The sequence below is a fragment of the Pelmatolapia mariae genome, linkage group LG17 (assembly GCF_036321145.2).
Source record: "Pelmatolapia mariae isolate MD_Pm_ZW linkage group LG17, Pm_UMD_F_2, whole genome shotgun sequence".
NCBI classification, from domain to species: domain Eukaryota; kingdom Metazoa; phylum Chordata; class Actinopteri; order Cichliformes; family Cichlidae; genus Pelmatolapia; species Pelmatolapia mariae.
In genome coordinates, this window is record NC_086242.1 from 14483869 (window position 1) to 14496210 (window position 12342).

General features: G+C 39.7%; 2 protein-coding genes across 2 annotated transcripts in view; both read right to left on the reverse strand.

Moving 5' to 3' along the window:
- Window positions 1-577: 577 nt before the first annotated feature.
- Window positions 578-8421, reverse strand: chpt1 (choline phosphotransferase 1). Its single transcript, XM_063460443.1, has 8 exons — window positions 7992-8421; window positions 5895-6042; window positions 5621-5762; window positions 4536-4620; window positions 3925-4056; window positions 3685-3843; window positions 3436-3561; window positions 578-2258 (listed from the first exon to the last, which is right to left on the reverse strand). The coding sequence occupies exons 1-8, from the start codon at window positions 8229-8231 to the stop codon at window positions 2142-2144; spliced, it is 1149 nt and encodes a 382-aa protein (XP_063316513.1). The 5' UTR covers window positions 8232-8421; the 3' UTR covers window positions 578-2141.
- Window positions 8422-10931: 2510 nt separating this feature from the next.
- Window positions 10932-12342, reverse strand: part of mybpc1 (myosin binding protein C1) — a 36425-nt gene continuing 35014 nt past the window's right edge. The window contains exon 33 of the mRNA XM_063460594.1: window positions 10932-11719. Within this exon, the coding sequence (XP_063316664.1) occupies window positions 11622-11719 (98 nt within the window). The 3' untranslated portion in view covers window positions 10932-11621. The remainder of the gene's footprint in view (window positions 11720-12342) is intronic.

Genomic DNA, 12342 nt, shown 5'->3' on the forward strand with positions numbered 1-12342 from the left:
TTGTGACATGGTGTGTATTCCTGCTGGAAGTTGTCATCAGAAGATTGCTACAGTGAGGTCATGAAGGGTGGACATGGTCAGCAACAATACACAGGTAGGCTGTGGTATTTAAACAATGCTCAGGGACCCATAGTGTGCCAAGAAAACATCCCTACCTTTACACAGCAGGATGGATCCATGCCAAATTCTGACCCATTTTTCTTTTGTGTCATTTGAGTGAACGTGTGCAAATTTTATCCTGAATTTCCTGTTCTTAGCTGACAGGCATGCATCTGTGTTGCTGGGTCTTCTGTGTATCTTGGTTGTAACAAGTGGTTAATTATGTTTCTGTTGCCCTCCCATCAGGTCAAAGCAGATTGGCTGTTCTTCTCTGACATCAACAAGGCATACGTTTTATTTTTTGCTGACCATTCTCTGGAAACTCAAGATGGCTTTGTGAGAAAATCCTCCTTAGTTCAGACCAGCTCATCTGGGAAACCAAAAACTATGCTGTGTTCAAAGTCTGAGTCATGTTGCAGTATTTTTACAAGGTAGTATTGCAGTACTTTTTTTCCACCAATGACAGGAACAATCAAAATGGATGAAAAATATTTTCTTTATTACAATCTTTTCCACTCATGTCTGTTAGTAGAAAGGTGTTTCACTGCATTACTGAACAGTGCAACAAAGGGATTTTGAACCATGGTTGTACCTTTGAAATGCATAGCTCTAAAGTCCATCCATAAACAAGCTTCTCGAGACAGGAGTATAGTGTCAGAATCTAAGGAGACGACGATGGCGATTTTCAAAATAAAATAAAAAATACCCGCCCTCAAATCTTTTACCGGCTCTACAGAAATGTCCCTTTTTACCCAAATGACCCTGAATGATGTTTCATTCTGATTACAACCCTTCATTGAGATTCATTACACAATTACTAATAATCCAACAAAACTTCATTAAAAAAGAAATTGGTCACATATACATAACAATTATGCATAAATGAACATGAGTGAACAGTTAAAAAAAAACAAAAAAAAAACATAACTTCCAGGATAGCGTTCTATTATTACTGTATCTGGTGTGATACTGAGTGAAAATAAAATAAAAAAAATGTACAAAGCTGCTTTAAATATTCACAAGTTAAACAGTAATTACAACAAAAATATTTAAGGCATCTTCAGTTCAATTCTGTACAATCACACAAAATCATTAGCCCTTCAGGGAGAAGAACAGAGAAAGCAGAACAAGCCGAGTGTTGACGCTTCATCGGTCGACGGTGCTCCAGAGGCCGGAGAAGATGTTTTTAAGGATTGTTTTCCACGACTGCAGGATGAGATGAGTCAAAACAAAACAAAAAAAACTGCAGTGGGGTTTGTGAGATCGGCCTAACTTTAGACACGTCATCATTTTCAGCATTAACACACGATCGTTACCCTTCGATGCAGCTCGCTGACAACCTGCCGGTCCAAATTGGAAACCTTATTGGAAATTATTTTAAGGTCTAAAAGTTTATTTTAAAAAAAGTTTTTTTAAAGCCCTAATTTGTATCAAATTCAGTCTTATTTCATTTAACAAATTAAAACAAGTCATTAAGAAAACTTAACAGGTATTTGATTCAGATTCAGCAGATATCAAAGAAATTTAACTTAAATTGTCACTCGTGATTGTCATATTTATGTGTTTAGTCAACTGTACAACAATCCATGAGGAACATGTCTCCATATTTAAAGCTCACTTAAATGCTTTGATATTTGCCCAAGCTAAAAAATACCTATTAAAAGAAATTTTTTTTTTTGGTATTTTGTGTTGAATAAGCTGGAAGTGCCAAATGATGTTCAAAAAATTAAATCTAACAACATGCATTTACCTTGAAATTAAAATCTGAAAGACTTCATCAGGCAACTGGGTTTTCAAGGGAAACTTGGGTTAATTTTTCATTCAACAGATCCATGCTTGGTTATTTTTTTTCTTCTTTTTTTGTATCATGGTAGTTTTATCTTTCCTTTTAGTAGGTGTGAGTTTTAATCTGAAGTGGTTACTTTGTCGAGGCTGCAGTGGCTCGAGGTCGAGGGTTTCTCCTCGTCATCGTGGTCGCTGTCTGCTTTCAGGAGCGGGAAGAGATCTGCGTCCCCTCCCGCCTCCTCCCGCCGGGCAAACCGTCAGTCGCGGTGCGGCTGGCTCGGCGTTGTGATGCTAAAGACGTGGATGCGCAGGTGGGAGGCGATCTGGAGGCACACACCCGTGCAGTAGCGTATCAAATCCACACTGGAGAGGACCTGGAGCAAAAATATAAAGACTTATTATGTTAAGTGATATACTAATTTGAGATGCAATACAGGCCACTAACAGACAGCATCATTAAATGGTACCACAAAGGATGATACAAGAACAGCCACTGGATACAGCAAGGACGTAATTTACATGGAAATCTTTAGTTTTGTAGCAATTTCCTTTCCTCCATTTAAAAAGTAAAGCAGTTCACTGCCAAGGACCCCGAGACACGCACGAGCTTCTGGTTGTTGAGGGCTGAAGGACTGACACACACTTTCAAAACTAAGTAACCAACTTCCTGCTTCCTGTTTATGCAATCACATATTTTCTTGTTGTCACGGATGGCTATTATTTATGAAATGATCCTAACACGCATGTTTAGATGGACAATAAGTATTGCTATAAGGAAAACCAGTAAGCCAGAATCTGTAATACCGGGATGTGATTACTGATATTAGTAATACTTTTGCCCTCCCTAGTGTGGCATGTCAGTGTCAAATGAGGAAAGCGTGTTTGCACACCAACGCTGGCTCCAAATTCAAATGGTGGTTTCCCATCAGCTATTAATATATTTGTTGACTTTGAATCTCTTAGTCAATATCAGCGCACCATCTCGGCCGTCACACTGACAAAAGATTACCATTTATAGCAGAGAACATGGCTGTAAAGTTCTTTTGAAGTGTAAAGTTTTTAAACTGTATTTATCCTTTCAAAGCTGATCAGCTGGAAACCCTGCAGGGGTTTGAAACAGCGTGTGAGATACAACACGAGTCATGGATGTCAAAGGAAGGTTTATCACAAGTCATCTCACTTGCATTGTAGAAACTTTGTGCTCTTTGAACCACAACTATAATGATTAGATGGCAAGTAGCAGAGATAAGAGTCCCACAGACAGAAATGAAAGTCGCTGTGCTTATGAGAAGTTGATTTAACTGTGTGCGTATTAGTCATCAACGCTGACGTGTCCTGCAAGTATTTCAAGGCACTACGCTCCAATCTTATTTCTCTATTGTTATCATTATAATGAAAAGCTCTCAACTGAATAAAGCATACAAGGAAAATAATTTAAGGCGTTAACTGTATATACAAAAAGGTAAAAGAGCAAAGAATGTGGCTACTTAGAGGTGACAAAAACGGTGGGGTTGCATTTTAAACAAAGACACCTGTGAGATCAGTACTAACCATGGCGATCCAGAGGACTATGTGTTCGTCAATGAAGCTGTTAAAGTACTGGTTGAGGAAAAGGAGGCCAGGCCCAATAAAGGCTGGGTCTGGTAGGTATAACTCACTCTTGGTCATGTGTGCCATCTACAGAGAAGATTCAAGAAAGAAAGAAAACACAAGTTAAACACTGGGTTAAACGATGGGTTAAAACAGACAAAGGAAGATATGTAGCAGTTCATTCAGGCAATTAAGAGAAAACCAACGTACCACCAGCTTGTTGGATATCTTGGCGATAACCATTCCAAAGGTGAGCAGGTACAAACAGGGGTGGTGCTCAAACAGGTGGCTGGATGACTTCTTGAAAATGATGAAGGCCAGTGTAAGGATGAGGCCGATGTGCAAACCAGGACTCAGCACGCTGGTGTCCTGAAGAGCAGAAACGTTGATTAGTTTTTGCGTTTTACACATTTTTTTAAATATTAAAATAATGCTGTATTTAGAACTTACAGCCACAGTGGAGCCATTTTTGCCAACCCCTCCATTCAAAATGACATAGAAATAGTTGTAACAGGAGTACAGGGCTCCCCCGATGATGCCCATGACGGGGAAGGCATACAGCTTCAGTCCGATGATGGGCAACTATGGGAACACATTGAGGTCAAAATAAAGAGAAAACAAGAAGCATTCTCCTTATAAAATAGAAAAGTGCTTATATGAAAGCTGCAGCATGCTGAGCATGATGGGAGGGCAAAGCAAATAAATAAATAAATATATCCAAATAAAACACAAACAAATGCGGGCGACATCATCAGCTTTTTGAGCCAGATCATGTCCAGTAGATGACCTGTTGCCATGGCTTTAGCTACCCATATTTACCTTCTCACTTCTCTCATGTGATGTTAAGTCAAGCCTCCAAAGGCAGCACAGAGTAAAAGTAAAACACAAATTCTATTTAAAGACTAGCAGGACAACTAAAGCCTAAGAAGTGATTCAGTTAGTTTGTCTGGTGTAAAAACTACGGAGAAAAAGGTTTGACTATTCACTTGAGGTGAAATGGAAGTGTCCCTGTGTGTACACTATTAGTGCAGGCAAGTGTGAAGAAATGGATTCTCAGTTACCGTGTACTGCCAAAGGCTCACGCCCCCGAAAGCTGACATCACATACATGATTATGATGGCGACTTGCACCTCTGTGACATCAACCCTGTGCAGAACATACGAGGGAAGTGTGAGTAAGTGACAGTGCGAAGGTTTAACAACAGCATCGGTACTGCAGCATTTTCCAAATGCCAATGTGTGACCGGATCCTACAATGAGATGTTCTCATAAAACAAGCCGTTCAATATGGGCTGTGGTTCTTTTCTCCTCTTCCAGGGGAACACAAACACCTCATACCAACTGTCAGGCATGGTGGTGTAAGGGTGATGGTTTGAGCTGGTTTGTAGCCACAGGACCTGTGATCACTGAGTGAGCCATGAACTCCTCTGTATACCAAAAGCATTAAATACAAAGCCATCTGTCCGACAGCTAAAGCTTAGGCCAAACTGGGTCATGCAACAGGACAAATATCCCAGGCACAGCAGCAAATCTACAACAGAATGATTGATAAATAAGAGTATAAAATGTTCCAATGACCAAGTCCAAGTCCAGACCTCAACCTAATTGAAATGCTGTGGTGGGACCTAAAGAGAGATGTGCATAAACCAGTGCCCACAAATCTCAATGAACTAAAGCATCATTGTAAAGAAGAGTGGGCCATAATAATGTGAGAGACTGCTGAAGTCACACAGAATAAAAACAGGTGGAAAAATAAGCTAAAAGTGGTTACACAAGCTACCAAGTCATGGAGTATACTCCATTTTTCAAAGGACTGCTTAGAGCCCTAGAAACTCTCTTTTTTCCCCACGTGACTATATGAGTTGGTGGTAAATGCGCTGAAGGATTATTTAGGCAACAGGAACCTGGACTGTTCACTAGCAACCAACTATCACATGCAAAGCAATGCATGACAAGTTAAACACTTTACATGTGGACGGGGCTTGAACGGTCTTTGGGGTAATGTTGACCTGCCAGTGCAAGTGGCTTGCCAGGCAAATTAGCTTACTGTCTTCAAGTTATTTTATCATTCAGTGTTGCAAACTAATAACGATGACCATTTTCTTATATTAAAAGAAAAATACATTTAAAATGAATATTTGACTTACAGGCCAAAGCGGAGCGTCCCGGACACATAGGTCTGCCAGTGGGCGCAGAAAAACATAAACATCCCAATAAAACCACAGAAGAAAATCCAGTTTGGATATTGTCCTATTCCACATGAAATGCACGTTCCCACAGCAACAAAGACTGAAAGAGAATCACCGGGGTAAGCACATTAAAGTCATGTTAATGAAATTAAAGCCAAAGCTTTGTTTACTAACATGCTACAGTCAGTTTATTATAATCAAACACAGCAGACTTCAGGGTTTGGGAGATTACCTGTAGAGACTGCATCACAGCCGTGGTCGAAGAGCTCACCAAGAGCTGAGCTGCTGTTTGTCCTCCTTGCCTGTTTCCCATCAATAGCATCCAGAGACTGGTAGATGAAGAGCCCCAGAGCAGAAAGGATGAAAGCCCATGATGGAGCCTGAAGCCAGGGAAGGGACGACAGAGGGAGACTGACAGTTACAGACCCATTCTTACAACACAGATAATCACCTAATTAGTCAAATCTATTTAAGCTACTTAAAATACAGATAGTTGTAGAGCTAAAGAAAATGTGGGTAACTGGTGAATATTTCAGTCATTCTCATGTAGTCACAAAGATCTTGAGTACTACCAATCAGTCTTAAAGTCCAAATCAATTGAGCTCTTATAAGACAGGCCAAATTTTAATCTGTGCAAAATCCCCCTGGAAAGTCACAGGGACCAAGGGACCACTTTAGACCCACCCCACTTCCTTTGCAATCTGTCATTTATTTGTAATACCCTGGTCTAGAATCATATAATTCTTAAAAATTGCAAGATGGTCTCTACTAATCATATCTGTATTTCACAACTTTAATTCTTATTCATATGAGGGGGGAGGGGAGGGTTGTGTAACTTGTTGAGGTATTGGATTTTCAGAAGTTGTTTGTTTCGGATTTCATGGAGCTTTTGAATTCATACATGTGTGCACTGTTGGATTTAAATAATACTTATGTGCCATATGTGCTACATCTCTCTGAAGTGTGTAGTAGAAGGGACTCCAGCTGACTAGACCAGTTCAGCTCCTCTTTACTAGGGTGGAGGTTATGGACCATCTGGACAGTAATGTTGGCCAACATAGCATGTTTGCAAAACTACAATGTGTGTGTGTGTGAGAGAGCATTTGTGTAAGCCTGTGACTGAGAGAGAGAGAACCACACACAAAAACAGAGTGTGTTTCAACAGAGATGAAGCACATGTCCCAAAAGCCTTGTGGACTACTTGTTTACGTTTATCACAGCAGTAACTTGAGGGAAAACTCTGACCCATTTCCATAGGCTCCGATGAATTCCTGTGAATGTGTGTTTGTTTGCACAGCGATGGGACTTAACTCTTAACTCTCCAAAAATAAAAGCGTACACTGTATGCCTCAATCAATGCAGAATAACAGTAGATGAAACTTGTGGAGTCAGTGGGAGTGCATGGACTTTGACTCAGGTGCAAGGTTGTCATAGTTAGAACGAGCAAAGGTGCAAGTCTGATAAACTCACCAACCTGTGCATGAGCAGCTGGACCCACTGCTGCAGGGACAGACAGGTTTACTGTGCCCTAGGTCAACTTGCTACCTGCAAGGCACACTTTCTATAGTATTCTTAGATTACAGAATAATATAGAGGCGTTTCAAAATCAGCTTACTCATTTAAATAAGTATATTTTTGTCTGGTTAAGGGCTAGACACCCTCCCGCCCCCTTTTATATTTATTTCTTAATTACCAATAAATGGCTGCTAAATGATTCGCCTCTTCTCTGATAGATAGTGGCCTTAAGTGAAACAATGAAACAAATTGCTGTTTTGACACCAACAGCACTGCGTCACATAAGGCCTTTCAACTTTCAACTTTCTAAAGTCACATGACCGCCGATATATCTTTTCCCAATACAGTTATTCTTGTCCACGTCGTCCCTAATACGATTAAAACCCCCTTTAAAGGGTCTCGGCTTGCTTGTGGCCATGCTTGGGTTTAAAAAAGAGCAAAAAAAGTTTTCCTGAAAAACCTGGAGACGGACTCCAAGCTTACTTCAGCTTACACTACCAAATTTAAATTTAGCTGTTTGACACTACAGAACAGTCGCCAAAATACAGCGCCTGCGGCGTTAGCTAGCACCACGGCCCCATCTATAAGGTAGATATGACGTTAAAATACAAGCAGCTGTGAAGCTCAAATGTTTGCCGAATTAGTAAGTATCCCTAATGGACTCAGTAAATATAATCAATCCTATTTGTTGAGCTATCTGGGCCTTACAGGTTGCGGTGTATCTTTAGCCTACGAATTTTCTAAATGGAGGACGGTCTTTTCATAGCAGAGATGGGTAGACGTTTGAAACTTTAGCCCCAGTCGCTATACTCACCTCTTCTGTTGCCGTGGGACAATAATACACAAGCACCAACGTGGAGAGGACATTAACCAGCAGTCCAACAATAGTCAGTGTGTTTGGTGCAATCCATGTCGGTATCTGCTGGACGAGCCAGTTCCAGTAGATCTGACACGGCGGCTCAAATAGGGATCTACCGGAGGCGCTGTATTTATGCTCCTCCAGCCGCTTTAGTTGAGCGGGTGACAACGGCTGTGGCCACAGGAAATGTGGCATTATTTTTCTGCCTCGTCACTCCTCTGAGTACCGCAAAAACTCCCTGATATTCCCGGGTGGTGTTTCAGATAGGGTTGGCCGACTCCAGGAGACAGCAGCAGCTCATCTGGTATGTCTAGGGTAGACGAGCAGCAGAGGCCATTTCCACAGCGGAACCAAGCGCTGTGGATGTCTATACGTTTCTGACCGAGGTGAGTCTCGGCAGGAAGCGAAGGTCCGGAAGGGATAACGTGGCTATCTACCGGGAAATTTAAATGCACATAGCCTGCGCCTAAGAGTGTATAACACTGTGATAATAACCATCTGGTTGGCTTATAAACTTGCTAAAATACAAGCAAACCTAAGCACAAATTGTGTGACTGGCAGATGTATTTAGGCCCATAATTACCTCATTCATGTAGGTTAAGCCTTATAACTTAGAAATTATGATTCTTAAAAGTGTAGGTGGTATCATCAACATATAGAAAGTACCACACAAACATTTAAAATATCATATCATATTTGACCTGCCTTAGTGTAGCTGTTCTCCTTGTGCTTCTTGTTCACTTTGTTAGTTCTAAACTAAAAACTAAACTTAGATTTAAAAAAATGTTTAATTTAGTTAATAGTTAAATTTAGAAGAAAAAACACCTGGAATCATGTTGTTCTTTTAAAGAATAACTAATATAAATTTAAAAGAAAAAATAAGGTAAACATGAGTTGTGTTTTTGCAAAGCTTTGAAAAGTGTGGATTTGTAAATGGATCGCACGTCAAATGATAAAAATAATCAGAAATATTAGCCTACTTTCTCTAGGTCTGTTTATGGTACTTGGGCTAATAATCATAGTTTCTAAGTTATTAACTAAAGGGTTTAATTTGCTGCATTAGAGGGGTTTGATTCTTTATGTTCACAGAGATTGGATTGTTTACATGACTATAACTGACTATAACAGGTATAACTAATACCTGTGTCATACCTATACTCTTAATTTGAAGAATACCTCCTGTAACTGTTTATGATATGTTTGGGTTCACAATAAATGAATCTCCTAATAAATTTCCCTTGCATTTGGTTGTTGGATCTAAGTTTATTTTTGTGAATAATTTTAATAAACAATGATCTCTCTCTCTCTTTATATATATTTATATATATAGAACCCAGAATCTCAGAAAAAGTTAGAGAAACATTAGGTGTAATTAGGTTAAGTGGCAGCAGGTGAGTTGAGTAAACATGACTGGATATAAAAAGAGCACCTTACAAAGTGAGATGAAAGTGAGTAGAGTGTGTCAGAAGCAGAGATGGAGGTTTACCAATATGCAAAACACGCTGTACAAAGTTTCATAATAATGTTCCTCATCATAAAGACTTTGTGAAGACTTTAATAACTCATCATCTATGGTATGGACCCTGACACTATATTACCAAAAGTGTCAGGGTCCCTGGGCCATGGACCCATGATGTTTTATTTCTCTAGGGGTTTTTGACTAAGTCCATGTCTGTCTACACTTGTACACTCTCTGTTCTCTGTCTCTGAGGTTGTCTGATCTGTTGTGTCAAGTGAGCCTTGTCTTCCCAGTTAGTCCTACCTCGGCATTTGTTTACCTTTTCCCTGTGTCAAGGTCACATGTCTTAGTCTGGGTCTTCATTACTTTCTTTTTTTTTATTTTTACTTCTACTCCCTTGTCTCATATGCATTATGGCGAGTTTGCTTTCCCTCGTTTCATTAGTTAGATTCTAATCAGCTGTGTTCCCCAGGTGTCTCCACTGGGGAATACAGCTGTCTCCGACGGTATGGGGGTGCATCAGTGTTATAGGGAAATGGCAGCTTGCACATCTGGAAAGGCTGAAATGCTGAAGCTGAAAGGTATATACAGGTTTTAGAACAACATATGCTCCCATCCAGACAGTTTTTTTTTTGGCAGCAGGTGAGTTTGTATTCTATTGTGAATAAACTACGGTGCATATTGGTAAACCTCCATCTTTACTTCTGCTAAACCACATACTGCATCTAAGACAATAGCAGGGCTTTGTAGTAGAAGAGAGCAGGTGCTGAACCGGCCTACAGACATTTGGAGCATAATGAAATGAAAAATACAACAGAAAAGACCCAGGCCTGCCTTTATCAGACATGAATGGGAAAAAAAGCCTTTCCCAAAAGTCCAGTAACTCTTTTCTTCTGTGTACAGACTGTTCTTAAAAGCAGAGGGTAAACCATAGCCCTGTCCCGGCCTTTTAAGATTTGTTTTGCCATCAAAATGGGTGTTTGTTCTTTCAGTCTTCAGATGGCACATTTTCTCACTTTAAATATTTTATGTTTTCTATATTCTATTGTGAATAAACTATGGTTTTCTAAGATTTGCCATTAAAAATGGTTTATTCTATGTCAATACCTGTGTCAATACTCTGTGTCAACTTTTGAGCACCACAGTAGGTCTCCTTTAACTACCCCCCTGTTTATATGGTCAAGTCAGTATATTCAAACATAAGACCTTCCATATGTCAGAGCATATTTTCCAGATCTCACTTACATGACTCATTCCATAAACTCTCATTCTATTTCTAGTTTGCAAAATAAATAAATATGACTAAAATGAATTAATGAGGTCAATTACACAGTGAATCTGTCACAGACTAGAAAAGAAGATTAATTCCTACAACACAAGAGTACACAAATCAACAACAGAGATACTATTTTTAAAGTGTCTTTTATTGTTGTCCACAGGTTGTAATTACAAAGGTAAAGGCATGCACACATGTTTTAACCCCAATCAAACCTCAGCCCAGTATGAATCCAAGAATTCAAAAGTTTAATGCCATGTATAGACTGTGTGTAAATCTCTATATTGTCTTACTAACTCAACAGAAAAAGTGAAATGTTAATGTGATTCATGTCAGAAGAGTGAAAACATTCATTTGTCCAACATTACTCAAGTCTGTTCTCACTTTTCTTGCATGTATTAGTTCACTGACACCCTTTAAACATCAAACTAAATCTTTCAGAGCCCAGAAGTAATCAGCCACCTTCAAAAAGCACTCCTGACAAAAATCCACATGAAAATACTCTAGCTGTGTGTCACTGTTTGTGCACCATGAGCTTGTTTTTTTCACACTACAATTCCTTATTAAAGCTAGAACCAAAACACTGCCAACATGCATCTGAGCTGAGTCTTTCAAACATAACAGAGTGATAAAGAAGATGAACTGGCTTTTTTTTCTTATGGTAACTAGCTCCAAAGCTGCACACAGCATACCACACCGGATTGGTATACCCTCCCTCACACCCATCCACCTGTCCCACCTTCCCTCCATCCACCTGCAGGCTGCTGACCTTAGCAGTTGAGAGAACAGGGTAACTAGTGGCATCAGATGTTTGCAAGCCAAAAATGTCTTATTGCACTGTGCTCAGTTTTTACTTCTCTTGCTCAACAACCTTCGACTCGGTCATATACTTGTCAATCAGATGTAGGGGCACTCCACGTTGCATGAGTTCAAAGAAGGTGAAGCCTCCTAAAGGACAGGGAGAAAAACTCTCTTAGAATATTGCTGTGAGGCACAGAGACATATGTGGAGAGTGAAGAACAGAGAAGGGAAGATGAAGGAGAAAAGCTGAAGGGCAACAGGGTGAGCAGAGAAAAGCAAATAAAACTCAATGAAGAGAACCACAAGCTCTAAAGAGGGAAAGAGGGTGGTCAGGATGGCTTCTGTATGCAATGCCAACCCAGTTTGTCCCAGTTCCATAGTATATACTAACTGTCTTTGTATGTCTTTCTGCATAGTATACAAGAGTTTAAAGGCATGCTATCATTACAGTAGCTAACAGGCTAGCAATAAAAGCATACTGCATTCTAATAATGATCACTAAACACAAAATACAGGTGATTGGAATTTCATCCATTTATTTGGTAATTTGTAGTGAAGAAAATTATTAATCAGAGCAAATATGGACTATGCAGGACTTTTAGTACATGCAGTTTTAAATGATGGGATCTGTGACACAAGATGCAAAGTCAGTGACTTCACCTAGGTGTACAAAATTTGATCTAAAAGTTTCTCCCAAATGCTCAACACCACTTGAAAAATATTACATGAAAGTCTGGCTCCTTGGAAGCAAAATATAAAGAAAATACAGG